At 39.3% G+C, this 20,857-nt stretch overlaps 1 protein-coding gene across 4 annotated transcripts in view; it reads right to left on the bottom strand.

The window, feature by feature from the left end:
• PCDH17 (protocadherin 17) overlaps window positions 1-20,594 on the bottom strand; it is a 100,679-nt gene extending 80,085 nt beyond the window's left edge. For all 4 annotated transcript variants that reach the window (XM_047872401.1, XM_047872411.1, XM_047872429.1 and 1 more), the window contains exon 1: window positions 15,470-20,594. In XM_047872401.1, coding sequence (XP_047728357.1) covers window positions 15,470-18,061 — 2,592 coding nt within the window. In that variant the 5' untranslated portion in view covers window positions 18,062-20,594. The remainder of the gene's footprint in view (window positions 1-15,469) is intronic.
• Between the last annotated feature and the right edge of the window lie 263 nt (window positions 20,595-20,857).

Raw genomic sequence — 20,857 nt, 5'->3', positions numbered from 1 at the left:
TCTCCTTCCTTCTTCTGAAAATGGAATCAGGCTGTCATACATAGTTTGAAAAATAGGTTTTTCTTGTCTCTGAAGGAGCATGAGTTTATTCAAGCAGAGTGAGGTAGTTTATAAAAGCTATACACTTAATATAAAAAAGACAAAGTATAAAACTCTTCCTGTAGTCTAATTTGATTTAAGGTTCCTGATACCTCTTTTCTTGAGAGGACAGAACATAACAATATGAAATGGTGCACCTACTAGCACTGTGCATAAATGGCTCAAGCTGAATGTGTAACAATAAGGTCTCTGTCTATTATTGCAGAACCAATAAATAAGCATAATGAAAATCATGACATACTATTACATTACTCCGTGTTGCCTCTATTCATTAAAAAAAAGATGAGCGCATTTAAAATAATTTCACACGTCGAATGACAGTCAGCCTTCCAATCGAGATGATGTTGAAGGGAATATTTGTAAAGGGCAGATGCACGGTCTTATGTGGCTTATATCAACATTACAATAGAAGCATGAAGAATCTGATAAATAACTACTTCATCCCAAATGATAGCAGCATAGTAGCCCAGTTACATCATTCGCCTGCACTACGTGTGTTCTGTTATTATGAAGTCAATAAAAAACACATTAAAAAGCTTTAGAAAAGACTTCCCTGTCAATTAGCCCTTGGATGGATTCTACTTTTTCTGTTTCTCTGTTGATTTAATATACTAGATCATATTAGCAGCATTGGCTTGTAAACAAGGAAGATCTGAATCCTATTAATGGAGATACGCTGCCAGAATAATCAGCTTCATACTTAACAAGTTTCCAAGTATTTGGAAAAGCTGTGAAATGGGATTATAAGGTTAATCTGTGTACATCTGGCTCGCCACCATATAAATATTTCAGAAACTTGATCTCATAGGCTGAAGAAACACCTGTCTAATCATGACTCTTTTCCAAGTTACATGAACTTCAGCGAGCAGAGCAGTACACAAATGCTGACAAGAAATGATGGTCAATTTACATAATGTATCTCTCGTGTTATGCATATAATTTTATCATGTAACTCTTCTGAATGAGGACGTAGGCAATATTCGGGGAAGATTCTGTGCTGTCATACTTATGTTGCCAAGAGGGAGTGAGGGGGAGGAAATTTTTTTTAAATTCAGGATAACCACCTGAAATACTATATATTGCTTTTTTTTAATACCATGGTATGTAATTTTAGCATAATTGGATGTTGTAAGTATAAATGTAGTATAATATGGACCCAGAGAATAATTAATGAGAAGCAGGAGTTCGTGCATAAAATAACAGTAAAAAGTTCAGCAGTCCCTCTAGTTAATTGAAACCTTAATGAATTTGAACATCAGTTATTTTAACTAGATCCAGGATTAAATAACTATGCTGACTCCTTGTCATATATACACCAGCACATTAAGCCTGATTTTATTTTTTCTAAATTTTGTTCAAAAACATAATTGGGTTAAAAATATACCGAATATGGCTCTTATCAAATTAACTTCAAATGTCCAACTTGAAAACATAGATTTTGAAACTGTGGTCCAAAATGGCAGCTAAAGGTCAATGAATCGAATTTCCAATTATATTTCCTGGGAGCAGATGGGTGCAATGAAACCTAATGATTGAATTTTAAATGCTTTCTTGCACCTTTTATCTGTTTCCCAACATGTTGATTCTACCTTAATGCTCTAACAAGATAATAGGTTTATTACAATTAACCAACTGAAATGATATCTCCATTTTCCAATTATTCATATCATATTACCTGGGAATATTGAATCAGAGCTCCTTTCCTCTCCCACCCCTAGTGCCTTTCCATCAAAATCCTACACTTACACCAAACAAAATCCAAACTCTAATATCATTAAATAACAGATGTGTCCTGGAGATTTGATTTCTCCAGTTAAATGATAAGTACTTAAAATGAAGCCCAAGTCCACTGAGGCTCAACGGGAAATTTGTAATGAAAATAATTATAAGGTATTTGTTGGATAAGATTAACTATAAATTTCTTTTCCTTATGCTATAAACAGATACATTAGTCTATTTCTCTGACCTGCATAAGCATAAATAAATATAGAGGGAAGTTTTATCAAGAGAACAAAAAATGAAATGGTCTAGGGGTACCTGCCTGGCTCAGTCGGTAGAGCATTCAACTCTTGATATTGGGGTCATGAGTTCAAGTCCTAAGTCAGGCAGAGAGTTTACTTAAAAAAAAAAATTAAATGTTCTGTTTTCAGGAATTGTAGATGGAGGATTTTATCTCTACTATATCTCAATAGAGCACATTTTTGCATGAAGAACAAAAAGAAGGAATTACGGAAAGGTTTATTTAATTACTTTTATAAAAAATAAAACCAATATTTCATCTTTTTAAAATATTTTTTCATGTTTATTTATTTATTTTGTGTGTGAGAGAGAGAGATAGAGAGTGAACGGGGAAGAGAGAGAGAAAGGGAGAGAGAGAATTCCAAGCAGGCTCTGTGCTTCCAGCAAAGATCAACATGGGGCTCGAATCCACAAACCATGAGATCATGACCTGAGCTGAAATCAAGAGTCCAGTGCTCTACCCACTGAGCCACCCAGGTGCCCCCAATATTTTATGTTTTTAAATCTAGAACAAAGGAGGGGGGCCTGGGTGGCTCAGTTGGTTGGGTGTCCGACTTCGGCCCAGGTCACAATCTCGCAGTTCACAATTTCGAGCCCAGCATTGAGCTCTGTGCTGACCACTCAGATCCTGGAGCCTGCTTCAGATTCTGTGCCTCCCTCTCTCTCTGTGCCTCCCCAACTCATGCTCTATCTCTCAAAAATAAATAAAAACATTTATAAAAAAGAAATCTAGAAGAAAGGGAATCCAAGAAGCTTTTTATTTTAACTAACCAACAAAAGTTTCTCATTTATTAAATGCATTTTAATAATGTTAAACATAATATTGTTGGATCCAACCCATTTTAATCCAACCCATTCCTATATTGCTCCACTATAGGAATCAACTCTAGGCACCTCAGGTCTGAACATATATATCTGAGTTCTTTAAAAATATTTACATTTGATGTAAATATACAAGGTTCCTAAGGTATCCCTGTAAAAATATATTTTCAGAATGGATATCACAGAAAAGAGACCAGATGGCAAGAATAAGAAGAAAAGAATCAGAACAAATCATGTGAGTAAGGCATATGTAACAATTCCTTTTCTTTTGTTTCAAATTATATGTTTTGATGATACTTTCCAAATATTCAAACAACTTTTTGGAATTTTTAAACAAATGATATGTGTTTTCAGATCATATGGTTTCATGTGAAGACTAACAAAAATGCATGAAACCTGGTGAACCTGTAGGACGTTCCCATTTTACCAGTATTGTTTAGAAGTCACATTTCTAGTAGATTTCTAAACTGTATTCCTTAAAAGAAAGCATGTGTGATAGTTCAAGAAAAAATACAAGGAAATGAGTAAAATTCAGAGAGATTATGGAACATTACAGGCCCAGTTTCCCATTTACTGATCTCCTCCTGGTTCTCAGACTTCTCTTAGTAACAGGACAGCAAGACCCAGACTGGCATCCGGTCGGGGAGAAAGCAGCACCCACTGTCGCTACGCCTTCTTTCCCCAACATGCCAAATATTCCAGAGTAAATTTACAGATGGGCTCAAACTATAATGTTTGGGTAATTGTAGATATAAATGTCCCCTTTGAAAACTTATTATTCGTTGGTGTATCTTATATGATATTTAACACTATAATCTCTCAGAAAGTTTTCTCCTCTTTTCGAATGGTAATTGACAATGAATACTAAACATTTTAAATGTCATTTCTCTGCTCCTTCCTATTATTTTTTTCTTTAATTTTGTATCCCAACTATCTGGCTAGTGGAGATAATTAAATTTTTAATATGGTTTGAAAGCTCATTCTGCTTGAAGGCTTTATTCTATCAAACCTTCTTATTGTTTGATAAAGATTTTGCAGTTAAAGTTTAAAATTCAGATAAAATAGTAAATAAGTCCTAAAACAGCTTAAAAGTAGTAAATTATTTTAATTAAGAGCTTTTTTAATTATTTTTTATTTGTTAATTGAATTGATAATTATATATTGAACAGCTCTGCAGGTTACATATTTTAAATAACAATAATGAAATGGGTAGCATACTGTTTACATGAATGCTTAGCTTATGCTTCCTCAGTATATGCATAGAAATTTCATACCACCTACATGAAATAGATTCTGAGATTTTGAGAAAAAATTTGTAGTTGGGTTATTATTATTATTATACACATTGATAATTGCCCATGGTGATTTTCTTTTTGCAATATCAGATGGCAACTGGTTGGTACCAAAGTGATTAAATCATGAAATTATATATTAACAAATACAAATAAATGTAATCCCCACATTACTATTTATGGCTTATAATTTCATTTCATTAAAAATGTCATATAGAAAAAAGGATCACATTAGTTACTTAATAATTTGCTAGAGCTGTGTGATTCTTAAAGCCTTAACAAAAAGACATAATATTTGAATTGTGTGGTTTTAATACTGTATAAAGCACTTCAAGGAATAGGACAAAAGATAAAAGATATGCTCTTACCAACAGCATTTGTTCTTGATATACATCTATATACTATATATCTATATACTGTATATCTATATACTGTATATATGTATATCATATACTGTATATCAAGAACAAATATATTAATGCACTTATATATACACATATATATGTGTGGGTTATATATATATTTCGAGAGAGAGAGAGAGAGATACAAACAAATTCAGAACTTATGTCACTATCAATAGAATTGTATAGGAATTTTCATTGTAGTTATTACAAAGGTAAAAATTATACATAAAATTATCAAAACATGCCACCTTCAAATAAATTGTTTACCAGCATGTTTATATGAATAATATCTTCAACTTTGGCCTCCCTCATTTCTAGGTTTGAATCTAAACTCCAGCTCATGACTGATTAATGATTATAGGATTACCAAGAATTCGTATTTTTTAAGTGCTTTCTATGTATTAGAAACCATCTTAGGTTCTCCCAACTACAGAAACAAGCAAACGTATATGGTCTCTGTCTTCCAATATTCTGCTATTTAAGTTGCTTTGTGATAAATTAGCTTTGCTAAGAGAGAGTTATAACACTGAACCAGAGTTTTAAAACTGTTTAGACTTACTAATATTCATTTTGTGTGTAGATCAATTAGATCTTTATAGAAACAAAGTTTACATAAAAAAACCAAAGAAGGAATGAATGAAAATAGGTAGGGTGTTAAATCTGTTAGTCTTCCAGTTTCTCTTATGCATTAAGTAGCTTTAGGATCAAGCATAGAAGAAAAATATTTTCGTTGACTTCTGCTGATTATATAGTATTTTATAGTTCAAAGAAGGTGCTTTTCTTTTTACCTCCCAACCTGTCCTGCTTTCTCCGACACTGCCAAATGGTCTTACTACCATTTACTTCAAACTTAACCAGCCAACAGAGGAGTGTGATGGGAAATATTTTCTACCCCTTCGCTAAAACGTTACATGTCAACTTTTCACCTAAGGCAAAATTTAATGGCTGACTTGTGGATCTTTATTTCTAGAGATTTACTATGGAAACACTGACATAACCTTTAACCAGAGCAAACAGAGCCGCTCTAATAAGCAGGTAACACCAAACCTAAAAATGCAGGAGGAACAGAAAGATCCTGGCAGGAATTAATCTGCCATTTTCACACATCTGCCCGAGGGAGGTATTGTAATTGCAAAAATTTACTCTAAGACTGCTGAGACTCATAGTAATTATGTTTCTTTCTTTTTTTTAATAGAAATAGCCACAGGTGGTAACAAATTGGGTTTTGAGATGGGGAACTAGGCATGCATTCTAACCCAAATTACTATGTAATTGTCTTGATTATAAAAAAAAAATCGTAAAAAGTCTATTGCTCAAAATCAGAAAAAAAAATTCTTAAATGCATTCACTGTCTTTTAGTTCTTTTAGTTTCTCTCCACTTAGGCAGATAGCCTCATTTGTTGTTACTGGCATATCTGATCAGGGCCACACTGTAGCATAGGCTTTTGCCAATAACCCTTACAAATTCCTCCGACTGGGATTTAATAAGATAGTTCACTTATTTCCTGTCTTATTATCATCTAGAGATAAATACTAGCTTTCCTAGAAGGTCAAGATCTGGAAACGTAGCTAATAATTACAATTATCAATGCATCTGCCAATACTAAAAGTGCAAAGTTATAGACTTTGTATTTCAATCTATGTGTTGTATTAAAATGCTATTTTTCATACACACAGGCACACATGCGCACACACACACACACACACACACACACACACTCGATAATCTTCTTACTCTACAACAATTCATGCATTAGTACCAACATATTATCATTGTTTTTTTTTTGAAATTGCAAACCAGGCATACCGTGCCAAGTAAGAGTCAATTGTCAAGTGTATCGCCAAACTTTCTTAATCAGAAAATTCTTATTAAATCAACTAAGATTAAAATAAGAGATTAGGCACTGGCTTAAAACAAAACACAAATTCATTAATGTGACAGAAGGTCACACAAAGCTTAAAATAATAATAAAAATAAAGCAATCAAGTATCTTGCCTTGAAATTATATAAATTATAGATTTTATAGAAATTATATAAATTCTATGTAACCTTTAATTCTATTTTAATGATAATGATAATAAAGATAAATGATTGATTTCTTGTTTATTTTTCATGACTTATAGATCCTCTTATTCACCTTCTTAATGCAATAAGTTGATTTGGGATAAACTACTTTAAAATAGATGCAAAACTGCAAAAGTGAAATAGAAAGCAAGACTTTGTGCCCCAAGAAGACACCACAATAGAATTCACCAATATTTAGACAATATCCTGGATTTTGCTGAGGAACCATGGAAATCATATTATTTTTAAGGTTGTTTGGAAAGTTTCTACGACAAATATTTCTATAAAGATGTATCATTAAGTAATAATCAGGCTTGAGCTGTAAAATATCCCCTTTTGGAGCTAACTCCCTTTTTCCTCCAAATACCAAAAGAAAAAATGTTTTTTTCTTAGTAAATTTTGCTGAGATTTTAAGTATATTATGTCTCAAACATTCTATTTCCTTATCGTGATCTCATCTACTGAAATGGAGATATTGGCAAAAAGCACATGCTGGCCACTTTACACTCTGGTAACATAATGCTTCGCATGGTAATCATAGGTGAATTTCTTGTATAAGTATCAGTTTTGCATATGGAATTGCTCTGGTGAAATAGCAAAAAAATCTATTGAATGTTCAATCACAAAACAATCTCAGTATACTCTGATAAAATATGCTGTGTGAAAAATAAAATAAACAGCTTTAAGCAAGGCATTTATACTGGGGTCGGTGAATTGAAAACTAACATATCTTGAGGGCAAAAACTATCATTTCAAAACTGATGCAAGTGTTCATACTGCAAATAAATATTTAAGAATTTATCTAAGACATTGATAGTGTAAAATTGGGCTATAGAAATAAGAAAGACATTTAAACCACTGTGACCATTTCTGCCTACAATAAAATACCTGTTGCATTTCTGCTTTATAAAAGTAAGCCATTGGCATTTAGGAAATATGTGTACATTTCAACTTGGGTTTTATTGAATGTGAGGGCATGGAAAGTCTAGGTATAATTGTAATCTAATCATTGCTCAGCAATGATTATTAAAGATTCAGGAAGAAATACTGGAAAGAGGTATACCAATTGATGACTTATGTGTAAATCACATTTTTTAAAAGTCATCGCCAAGAAGAAAGAATATATCTTTCTGAAGAAAATATATCTAAAGAACCATACTTGTTAGAAAGAACTTATTTAAGGATACTTGGGTGGCTCAGTTGGTTAAGCATCTGACTCTTGACTTTGGCTCAGGTCATGATCTTATGGTTGGGTTCATGATACTGAACCTTGCATTGGGCTCCATGCTGACAGCACAGGGCCTGCTTGAGATTCTCTCTCTCTCCCTCTCTTTCCACCCCTCCCCCACTCGTTCTCTCTCTCTCTCTCTCTCTCTCAAAATAAATAAAAACTTTTTAAAAAGTCACATTGTAAGTTTAATCTGTTATTTAATATATATATATGAGCTTTTCTGACTATAAACTCATTATCTACAGTATGTATTAATATAATTTACAAACATGTAACCAATGTCTCTTAAAAACAGTATATATTTACAAAACACGAAGGCATAGCTTTGAAAACTTTAAATAGAGTTTTAATGCTCTCACTATTAAATTCTACAAAGGCTGCTTTTAGCTGATAAAGAGAGTAAATAAGAAATTGTCCTTTATATAGTCCCTTTAATGTGTTCCACTAATTAAAAATCAATCAGAAACATTACATGTTTAAAAAATATTAAATATTGTTCATACAGGCTTACATGATTACTTTTATCTGCATCTTGCTCATTTTGCATCTAACATAACTATGGTTCTTGACTATATTATTGAACAGAAACATAAAGAAAAGAACACAAGTGTTTAAATATTTCAAAATGGCTTAAAAATGCATTTTAATACCATTAAATTATTTTAATATATTCTATTCCTCTAATCAAACCAAAGTCTATTTATGTAGATTAGTTACATCTAAAGTCTCATTTATCCAACCTGTATTTATCCTTTGATCACAAAGCTTGTTAACTTAAATGGTCTTTTATTGTTATGATTCATTTTCCCATAATTATGCTGTTTAACTGCCTTATTTTTTGAATAAATATATGCAAACGCACCAATCATATTCAGCACAGTTATGCTAGATGTTCAATGAACTGTAAGAGCCATTTCACTACAATAAAACTGCCTGGAATAGATCCAGGGGAAGGCCGACAAATACTAGTAATCAGAATGTCAGTAGGACCAGAACAGATAGAAGTGTGTCACATGTATATCAATAGATTCTCTCAAACACTATCTGAAACCAATTTTACAGTCTATCACTGGAAGAACTTTGTGCATACAAGTGAAAGAGGCCACCCACACAGTCACAGTTTTGCATCTGTATTTTTGTCCTTTTTTTTCCTTTACCTTAAAAATATTGAACTTGTACTTCTGCAGTAGCAAGGAAGCACAAGCAAACTTCTGCTTAGTCACAGCAGGGAAAGTTGATGTCATTAAGGACTTCTTTATTATAGATAATTTATTTCAGGAGACCAAAGGATAGCAATATATCACTGTCAAAGCTAGTGGTGAAAGCTATGACTAACTGTAAAATACCGTGTGCCACTGAAGGAAATTCTTGTCAACGTCTCCTTTACTAAAATAGGTTGACAATAGATTAGTGTAGGTCTGATGAACTTTGAAAGTGTTTTGTAGGTGGGTGGCAGAAGTCACAGTGTCTTCAAATTGATGGGTAAAATGAACTTCACGGCATCCTCTAACAAGTATGCAGTCATTGGTTAAAGGAATTCGGTACCAAAAAATAAATAACTAAAACCTTCCCTAATGACTTTGCTAAAATATGACTTTAAGATAATGCCCTGTGGGATTTATTAAACAGAAGTATCACTGAGGGGAATATATTCTGGAGCAATGACTAATATCATAATTAGCAGGTGCATTTGTAAGAATTTACCCATTATTGAGTGTATTGCAAGACACCTCAACATAAGGGAGTTAAGTTTTACTTCCTAACTGGCATGAACCCATTTAAGTGGTTTCATCTTCCTCCTGTGGTTGTTTCATTATCAGAGCTCAAGGTGTATATTCTCACAATGCCTCTAGCCATCCCACTATCCTCCTGGAAGACTCAGAACCTAGATGAATTTTTTTTCTCTTAATCTACATAAACTCCAACCTATTGTCCATGGAAGACCAGTAGTTCCTCAACTTCTCCTCTGTTCTAAAATGCCTGGCTCTAATGAACTTCAAAATGTTTGAAGTTTGAAAACGGTACAATCAAGTTTACATATATTTTCAAAGAAAAAATAAAGGTTTGTGCTCATCCTTAAAAAGAGGAGAGCTGCCTTTGAATTAAAAAAATATATAAAATGGGCTAATATTTGTGCTTGAGTATTTATATATATTATCTGGGAAATATAAAGACATATATACATGGATACACTTAAATTTTGCCAAGAAGTTTTATTGTTCACATTTTCATAAATATAGCCAGAGCCAACCTTCACTGTAATAAGTACATGTAAACCTTTATTAATCTTAACATAAAATAGTTTCTTAATTTATACCTTTTATTTTTATAGATATATTTCTATTGCATTGTATTACATAAGCAGCACTAACTAAGTGCTGCTTAATAAGTAAAAAACTTGAAAGCTGACAGTGGTAGTGAAACATAAGAAAATATAAATATTATATTTGTAAATAGTATTAAATAATTATTTGGAGATTTTCAAAGTTTTTTTTTTATTTTAAAATATGTATATTTCTTAAGTCCCTTAGGAGAGATACTTGAGATTATTTAAAGGGTAACTAATTTATTTTAACCACATATATACATCTATATGCACTGTAAAAAGCGAATAATGTATAACTTCAACTTTATTAAGAAAAGTTTCTAGAAATTACCTTTGCATTTATTTATTTTAATTTTTTTATGTGGCTTGAACAGTGTAGTCATAGGTGACAATGTTTTAAAAACTGGAAATTTTTTTGTGTGTGACTAAAAAATATGATCAAGCAATTGAGATTGGAATTTTAGGACATACTCTTTTATGCTCTGATAACTTGCATGATCACACACAGCCTTAAATAATATTAAGATGCCAAGAATAAAATTCCAAAATCTTCCATGTAGGCTTGAATATGATAATATTTATTGAAATTATAAAACTCACTCACAGAACTTAAGTAAAATTATAAACTCACTCATACACTCAATTATCTTACTCCTACATTTTAAAAAGACTGAAGAATAATCATCTCAGTGTAAAAATGATGAAGTATTTTACCTGGCTGGAATTTTGGAGATTTTATTGAAAACTAAAAACTAATGGATGAAGAAGTTATTACTCATGAGTAGTTATATCAACCAATAGTAAAACTAAGATTATCAGGTTCCTAGCTCATATAGTTAAAAAACTTTTGTGTTTTCATTTATTATAAAATAAAGAAATGTACTCAAATTTACAATGGAGCTGAGATTTTCATGGGTGCACACAAAACTTACATGAAAACTAACAATATATTAAAAATGATAAAAATAATTTGAATTCTAAACTCTTCTGCAAAGAAACTCAAATCACCTTGATGGCTGATTTTCTTAATCAAGTATTTTTGTACTTTATACTATTTTAATATATGGTAGCATAGAAAAAATGTTTCATGATTGTGTACTCATGTTAATTTAAAGTAGAAATTTAAAGCTATTATCTATAAATTACAAAAAGAAACACAAGTGGACAAGATACTCTTGGAGACATGCAGTAGGACAGAGACATCCCCTTCCTATCCAGCCCACCATTACCCTTATAAATAGAGATGTATATAATGTTTATGGAAATGAATGCATGTAACTAATCAAACTGTGTCCTCTTAGAACAACACTGTGGACAAATATCCTCAGAATTTTAAATGAAGAAAGAAATTGCTCACACTTTTCATGTTTGTTATTGAAATCACTGACATACTAGAATATGAAATTTTAGGATCATGGTCTTGGGAGCTCATTGGAGTTCCTATAGTCAAGAATCTCTTGTATTAGAGAAGTGGGACTAAAGGCAGACAACGGATAATGTTGCTAGTAAAGATATACTTTTTCTTTCACCTTTTCATTCTAAAATACTGAGTTTATTGTCTATGCTTTGCTACTTTAGTCCTGGATGCTGCAATCTCATTTTTGTATATTTGGATTGACTATATTCACCATGTGTTTAATTCCTTTTTATTGAAAAGGCCATGCATATATATCAAAAGGATTTTCTCTTTCTAGCACAAAGAGCCTAAGGTCAATCCTAATGTGAATCTTTTGAAATTGAACTGTAAAACACCACGTGAGAATGTAGAATGTATTATTTTTTAAAATGCATTTTAGTAGATCTTATTCTGCTGGCTCAATATATTTTCTTTGAGATCATATTGAAATGCTTTCAGTAGTGCCATAGAAAATCTGAAAACACAGATGTTCAAACAAAACTGGAAATTCTCCCAATAGTGAAGAAATCCCCAGTCTCTTCTCAGCCAGGCCTTCTTTGAAAACACCTGTTGAGAAGTTACCCTGAGACTGAACAAATAATTCTTGATAAGCCTCGATATGTAGTTACTCGTGACAATTAGCAATGATCTCTACTTGATTTTAGATTCTCATATTAACATATGAAATAATTCACATGGAAATTACTCCTATGAAAAGCACATTTATAAATTTGTATAACAATCTATTTGCCTTACCTCCCACAAAATCTGTGCTGTTTTTCGAAATCTGTGTTATAGCTTTAAAATGAGTAAAATATTTCATTACAAGAATGTTGTATTATGATTCACATTATTGAGGCTATTTTAATCTCTAGTCTGTTATTTAAAACTTCACAGGCTGACTTTGCTTCACCTGAAAAACTTGGAGAAAACCTGAAATAAAACCCCTTTTCACAAACCACTGTTTCTACATATGGTTACATGTGTAACCAGCTTACTGGATTGTTTTGCATTCATTTTTAATAAAAATGCTCTCATGCTCAAGAACCTACAGATCTCATCCTTAAAATTTTAGACCCTGAGACTCACACAATATCATTCGATACTTAAATGAATCTTAATTTAAGCTGTAATATGAGACTTTTACATCTTGAAATTTTTAAATTTCATAACACCCATCTTTACCAGTGTATTGCAAAACAATTACAAAATACTGTCATTCCATCAATGAAAATACCCGGCGTGCCTTCTAAACAGCACGAAATTGCTGGGAAGTAAAGGTAAACGAGACCTAGCAGCTGTTCGTCCAAGTGCACTCTGTGGATTAAAATACTACCTTCAGAAATACGCGTGAGATTAGCAGTGTGCTTCCTTAGCAGGCTGTGTTAAATGCACACACTAATAAATACACTCTGAAACAAGATTATGGATACCTGAACACTTCAATTTAAGCATGTCACTTCAGCACAAAGTGTTTGCAGTGCACTAGTTTAAAAAGAAAGAAGAAAAAGGAGGGTCACTATAGTTAATTTACTCTGTTCTCTATAATAGGCATTGAGGAAAGCCTGATATATTTAGGAGGAAGTTAACATATTAGGAACTTACAAAGTGTTCTTTATAAGACTGCAAAAACTCAGCAGAAAAAAAAGAGAAAGAGAGACTGCCTGTTTTAACAGTTTATAGCAAGGATATTTCTAGGGCGGAAACAATATGGGAAATCGAGTCACCTTGGAAAAAAATGTCAAGAACTTAAAACTGAAACTTTTTCTGTGTTTTCATGGCATGGATTAAAATTCTAGAAAAAGGGAATGGCAAGAAGTGTGCCCTTTGTTTTACTTTTAAATTATCTGTCTCTTTCCCTGCATGTACGAGATTTTCTTTGGCTTAAGTTTTACTGCTAGGAGGAATCATCACCATCATCCATTCCTCAAGCAATGAACATCTTAAAGAACAGCATGGTGTAAATACAGTATAGGCACCCCTGTTCTTCAAAACCTTCTGGATACTTCCATCCAAATTCGTTTCTCACTAATGTGACCAAGGAATCAGGCTTGCTGATAATTCTACTGTACCAACTTCATTGTTACTGGAACCTAAATAAGAATTCAACTACCAGCACTTGGAATGGAAGATTAAGCATTAACCCTCTGTGATAACTTTATAATTGTCAATGATAAGAATATAAGAAAGGTATATAACGTATGTATACATAAAATGATTGCAGAGGATGTATGAATATGTATTTTAACATACCTCCCTAAGGAGATTATCATAAATAAGTTTTACACAGTCACGGGAGACTTTCATAGAAACCACAATATTTTTCAAGGGGGATATTTTTCGTTCAGTCTTATATAGACATCAAAAAATCATAATAAATGGTAATATAGTAGACACTGTAAAAAGTGGGATTTAATACTACAATCAATACTTTAGTATTCAGTAGCATCGATTACAAGAGTCTGCTTTACAAGGACATTAACTATCATAAGAAAATATGTTTTGCCAACTTTTAGCATTTGTCACACTTATGTTAGAAAAGATAAGGTTGTGATATTTTACTATTCATTTTAGTAATAAAAACATTACTGAGTCAAGTGTCATTAAAGGGTATTTGCTTTTCAAAGCATAAAATTATGAACAAATTAACTTCATTTGCCCCAAACTAATCTTCCTCCCAAAGTGTCACTTTTAGTTAAACTCAATTTAGAGTTTCAAGTAGTGCCCATCCAGAGTAATTTGTGGCAACATGCGTTTATAATAAGCAAGAATTAAGTTTTTCCTGTGACACAACTTAATAGTTGATAAAAGAAGTTAGGCAAAGTACAGTTACCTGCTATTGTTAGAATCTATGATGGGTCCGTCATTTAGGGTTTTGAAAAAATACATCAGTAACTTTGGATTATACAATCTAAAATATATTAAAGATCACTTAAAAATACTGAAAATACACAGTATGCAGACTACATGCATTTTTGGTGCATCAAGTGCCTTTAATGCCAACTTTGCCTCCTGTTTTCAACCATGTAAAATGAGTCTGTGACTCTTGGGTATACTCTGTTGCTTTCTCAATGAAATAGATCGGGAAAACTCCAGGACAAAATAATTATAAACTTTTCATCGACAGTTACTGGTCATGATGCAGAGCCTACCTCAACCCAAATTTTTGAAAGAGCTTCAGAGCAAAATTGGCATATTAAAAGTTTAAAGCACACTAAGGTGTTATGCTGCAGTTTCCGCTGAAGAAAAAAGTATGACTCATGTTCTTTAAAACACTTGTTAATATGTAAAACTGACTTTTGGGGGGGGGGGAGTGAAAACTTAGCTCAGATTCAGGCTCTGGAATTCTGAGCGGTTGCTATTTTGTACTTGAAGAAGAAGTTAACTTCTGAATACTGCAGCGTACATTTCTCTCATTGTTGGTGTCCGATTTTTAAATAGAATTCAAAAGCAAATTTAACTAAAACAGGGTTTTTTTACTCTAGGAATCCTTTGTTACTGAGAGAAATGTAGAGCAGCGAATAAAAAATAAACTCTAAATCCTGAACACTGCTAACATTTTTAAAGCTATAAAAATAATCTTTAAAATACAACCGAAGTAAGACATTCACATCTTTGAGATTTTAAACTATGAACATGGGAGGGGTTATGTATAGGGTATGTCTTGCACGGAGTGGCAAAAGCGGGAAGCATCTTCATTTAAAAATTTCCCCCTCACTGCTGCTGGCAGTGCGGCTTGTCCTGTTCCAAAGGTTTCAGGACAGCTCCAAAATCAGCAATAAAGTCAAGTCCGAGTTATGCTAACAGCCTCTTACCTGAATTATGGACATCCGAGTGGCAGGGGTCTCGCTTGCATTAGTTCCTTGTCCCGTGAAGCTGGTGTGGCAGCCCGCGTGCCCCTGAGGAACAGTCAGGTTGTTGGAGGCCGGTTTGAGATACATCACCTCCGACCGGGGCGAGCTGAGGGGCAGGCGGGTCTGGTAGTCGAAGTACATAGGGGAGGTGGCCAGGGAGGGGCTGCTCACCACGTTCATGACGTTCATGGCGTTCCTCTCTTCCACCTCGCTCTGCACCAGCATGATATCATTTTTGTTGATCTTTTTCTTCTTGCCCTTGCCCCCGCCCAGCTGCGGGTGGCTGTACTCGGCGATACGGCAGTTGTAAGTGCGAATCTCCTTGTTCTCGCGCTTGCACTTGACGGCAATGGTGATCATGGCCGCTAGGAGAATGATGGAGATAGTGCTCAGAGTCACGATGAGCGGCAGCGACATGTCCCAGTGGTGCTGCTCGCCGTTGACCCGAGGAACCCCTTCGGGCAAGGAGCCGCTCACCGAGCGGATGATAAGCTTGGCCACCGCGGACAGGGTGGGCTTCCCGTGGTCCGTCACCTTCACTACCAGCTCCACCACTGGCGTCACGTCCTCCCAGAAGGGGTGCAGCGTGCGGATCTCGCCGCTGGAGGGATCGATTTCAAACAGGTGGTCGTCGTTACCATCTACGATCTCGTAGGTGAGGCGCCCACTCTCGCCGAAGTCGCTGTCAAGGGCGCGCACGGTGCTCACCAGGTAGCCCAGGCCGGCATTGCGCGGCACCTGCAGCTCAGCGGTGTCGTTCTGCAGCGTGGGCAGCACGATCACCGGCGCGTTGTCGTTCACGTCTAGCACGGTCACCCTCACCGTTGCGTTGCTCTCCAAGTGCGCGGGCGCCCCCGAGTCCTTCGCGAGCACCTTGAACTCAAAAGCCTTGGTCTGCTCGTAGTTAAAAGAGCGCAGGGCGTAGATGGCCCCGTTGGTGGGGTTCACAGACACATACGTGTAGATGGACACGTCGCCGATGTGCGAGGGCAGGATGGAGTAGGACACTGTGCCGTTTTGGCCCAGGTCGGGGTCCTGCGCAAGCACTGAGCCCAGGTACTCTCCTGGGATGTTGTTTTCGTGCACCTGCAGCACATACAGTCCCTTGGTGAAACGAGGAGGGTTGTCGTTCTCGTCCAGAATCTTGACAGCAAACGACTTGGTGGAGTTGAGTGGAGGCGAGCCCCCGTCCCGCGCCACGATTGTCACGTTGTACTCGTCCTGTGTCTCGCGGTCCAGCGGGCGGTCGGTCACCACCGTGTAGAAGTTGTCGTAGTTCTCCTCAAGCTTGAAGGGCACCGAACCTCCGGGCCCGCCCAGGCCGCCGCCGCCGCCCGTCCCGCCTCCGCCCAGTACCCTGCACTGCAGCTGCCCGTTCTTGCCCGAGTCCCGGTCAGTGACCCGCACTAGGGCGATGACGGTGCCGGGCGGGGCGGCCTCGCTCAGCGCCCCCTGGCGCACGGAGACGAAACCGATGGACGGCGCGTTGTCGTTGCGGTCGATGAGCTTGACAGTGACCTTGCAGTGGGCTGGGATGGGGTTGGGCCCCAAGTCTCGGGCCTGCACGTCGATCTCCAGCATCCCATTCTCCTCATAGTCCAGGTTGCCCTTGACACGGATCAGGCCGGTCTTAGGATCGATGGAGAAAAGCTCTCTCACGCGGTCAGGCACATAGCTGCTGAAGGAGTAGAGCACTTCGCCATTGGGACCCTCGTCGGCGTCGGTGGCGTTCAGATCAATGACCACGGTGCCCAGCGGGGCATTCTCTGGCAGCTCCACCAGGTAGGAAGGCGCCTCGAAGACCGGGCTGTTGTCGTTAGAGTCGATCACCTTCACGTTGATTTGCACGGTGGCGGATCTCGGCGGCTCGCCGCCGTCCAGGGCGGTCAGCACAAGCGTGTGGTGGTTCTGCTGCTCGCGGTCCAGCGCCTTCTGGATAACCAGCTCAGGGAACTTGGTACCGTCGCCGCGGGACTTGACGTCCAGCGCGAAGAGCCCGTGGTCGTCGCGCGTGAGCAGATAGGTGCGGAGCCCGTTCTCGCCGGCGTCGGGGTCATGTGCACTGGTGAGAGGGAAGCGGGTGCCGGGGGCAGCGTTCTCCGAGATGTCCATCTCGATCTGGTCCGAGGGGAAGGAGGGGGCATTGTCGTTGATGTCCTGGATCTCCACCTTGATCATGCAGATCTCCTTGTCGTTGGCGAACACCTCGAGGGACAGCTGGCACTTGGCATTGTGGCGGCACAGGGACTCACGGTCGATGCGCTGCTTGGTGTAGAGGAGCCCGCTGTCAGCGTCCACGTCCAGCAGGTGCGGCGCTGAGTTCTCCAGCACCCGGTAGCTACCCGACTTGCTTCGCCCGCCGCCGCCGCCGCCGCCGCCGCCGCCGCCGCCGCCGCGCTCTGCGGGCGGAAGCCCTGGCTGCAGTCGAGCATCCTTGCCGATGTTGCCGATCACCGTGCCGGCCCCTTGCTCCTCCGGCACCGAGTAGTTGAGGTTTTTGAGCGTCAGGGCAGGGGCCCACAGGAGGAAACAGCAACAGATGGAAAGGTACATCCCAGACCGGTGGGGTGGGGGCAGGAGCAGCCGAACTGGAGGGGCGAGCGAGTGGGTGCGCGCCAGCCTGGGGCTCCGGCGCGGCGTGCGCGCGCGACACGAGCCACAAGTCTGTGGGTCCTTCCTTCCCTCTGCTCCGGGGCTGCGGCACCGGGCGGTCTCCTTATTCCGTTCAAGTTCCCCGAACCTGTTGATCTACAGCATCCGCACCGGGCGAGAAGCGGCGGCGCAGCCAAGCTGCAGGGGCGCGGAGCAAGGCGGCGGCTCCCTGCGGCTGGGGGGCGAGCCCGGGGCTTTGTCTGTTCCGCCGGGACTTGGGGCCACTCGAAGTTGAGCGATGAGGCCGGCGATAAGACGGAAATCGCGTTTAGAAGGGGTGGTCGAGAATCCCTAGCTTTTGCTGGCTCCCGCCAGGGCGCTGCAAATCCACTCCCGCGGCAGCCGCCGGAATACTCTTCACCTCGGGTGGGGGAGGACGCGGGGAGGTGTGTCTTCAGGCAGATGGGAAAGTGAAATCCTTACTTGTTTCTCGTCTCCTGTGATGAAACTGGTGGGGACGCGGAGCCACGGAGACAGAGTCAGATAGATTTTGAAGCTTCGCCGGAGCCCTGTGAAATGTCTGCTGGCTTCGCGGGCTGTTGGGTTTTCAGGCAGTGTTTTGCTGCATTTAGAGATCTAATCTTGCATTGCTGGCGGAGGCAGAGGCGGCGGCGGACTGCATCTCCCAGCCAAGCGTATTCTCTCTCTCTCTCTCTCTCTCTCTCTCTCTCTCTCTGTCTCCTTTCCGAGCAGCCAAAGGGAGGGGAGGAAATGCAGCGCAAAGAACTAGTGTCCCGATTTGTAGTTTCCTCCCTCCACCACGCTCCTCCCTCTCTTCCTCGGAAAAGGCTCTCCCCGGAAAGCCACAGCCTGATCGGCGTTTGCGGTGTGAGTCTGTTGGGAGGGGGGTGGGGGGCGGATATATAGCTCTATCTCCGCCTCTGTTCGTGGAACACACACTCTGTGGTTTCTCTACGCCGAGCCAGGAGCCGCCGCTACCATCCCATTCTCTCCCCGAGAGCGAGGACTTGTCTCGATGCAGTTTAATTCCAGTTTGCTTTTCTTCCCAGGCGAGAGGAAATCAACAGGCAACTCATGGTTGGATGTGCCGATCTGGAGGGGGAGGGGGAGGCGGAATAAAAAGGAAGGGGGAGCCACCCTCCCAGGGCTCGCACACACACTCTCCCTGTCTCTCTCGCTAGAAGGGAAACAGTCTCTGCATTCACAGGGCTGGGCTGTCAAGTGCCTCTCTTTTCTTTCTATTCAGCATCTCCTTCCAATGGCCCTGCCTCCCAGTCCTCTTCATCTAGAAAGGAAAACCTTGGCGAGGAATAAAAGTGGTGGATATTCGAAGCGAATAAAGTGCGGGTTTTTTTTTTTTTTTTTTCTTCCCGTCAATTTTTTTTTTTTTTTTTTTTTTTTTTTTAATAGTAGGAGTGGGCTGGATGAAAGAGCCACATCAAGGTTTGGCGTGATGCGTTCTGCAGTCTCGCTCTCACAGTCTCTCTGGGCGGCTCGAGGAGGGCAGGGAGGGGGCGAGGCGCTGCGGCCGCGGCGGTCCAGCCAGGGGCGCCCACCGCCTCCCCCGAGAGCTCCCTCTCTCCGAGGGGATGTTAGGCACGGGTCTGTCTACACATCATCTCGGGTTCTCGAGGCGCCTCGACGCACGGGAATGACACATCCAGAAATGCAGGTGTTGCGATCTGCCCGATGAGTCACAAGCAGTGGAACGAATCGTATTCACTCTCGCCTCATGGTCCTCCCTTCACAGACATTAGTTGCGGCTTCTTCCTCCCGCTTTCTCTGACTCACTCTACGGAAAGAAAAGCCAGATCCACGTTTTGGAGGAAAAGAAAAAAAAAAAAAAAAGCGAGAGAGAAGGGAGGGAGGGAAGGAGGGAGGTGTAGCTGAATCCAGCAGCACTTTTACTCTACCTCTTTCTGCCGGGGTCCGAGGCTCTGGAAAACAAGACGTCTGTTTTGCTAGGTGTATTTACTTATTTATTAAAAAAAACAAAACAAAAAAAAAAAAACAAAAAAAAACCTTTCCTTTTGGTTAGGCGTGAGGAACCCCCAAATCTTTCAGAGTCTTGGGGGGGAAAAAAAAAAGAAAAAAAAATCAGGATTCCAGGGACTGTTCACAGCTTAGCCCCGCATCATAGTTCACGGTTTTCCTCTCAATGTTCTCTATTCACAAAGTCCAGCACCGTGTGCATAGTTAATTGTGCAGTCCGTTGTGGAGGGCTTTCGTTTTTGTTTTTTTTTTTTTCTTTTTTTTTTTTTCCTCCTTTTCTGTCACGGGTGGTCTCGTTTAATCTGGTGCCTGTCAGGATCAGCTCATAGCCTGCGAAAGACGTGCGGGTTTCAAAGCAAATAAATCCATTTCCGCAAGCAAGGCATCGGAGGAAATGAAAGGTGAAAATTCAACAGTTGGAGTAGCTTCTCCCCAGCCGCCCTCCGCCGCTGCCGCATCCGCCGGGCTCGCAGTCCCAGCTCTCTCCCCAGCGCCTCTTGCTGACTGACTCTATTCACCTCACGCCGCCGCTTAAACATTGATACTGATTCCCTGCCAGCCAATCAGCGTGAGGAACAAGGCCCTGCCTCCTCGGCCCACGCCCAATAGAAGGCGGAGAAGAGACAGGCGGGGGCGGAGCCAGGGGCCCCAGCTCTTCAGAGTCATTGATTAGATCAGTTAGATGGGAGACCAGCTGGGCTACCCGAGCCCAGCGCTCGGTCTGGGCAGCGGCGCCCAGGGCCT

The sequence above is a fragment of the Prionailurus viverrinus genome, chromosome A1, assembly GCF_022837055.1.
Source record: "Prionailurus viverrinus isolate Anna chromosome A1, UM_Priviv_1.0, whole genome shotgun sequence".
Classification (NCBI taxonomy): Eukaryota; Metazoa; Chordata; class Mammalia; order Carnivora; family Felidae; genus Prionailurus; species Prionailurus viverrinus.
Note: the sequence above shows the minus strand (reverse complement) of the source record. Positions and strands in the feature narration are given on the sequence as shown.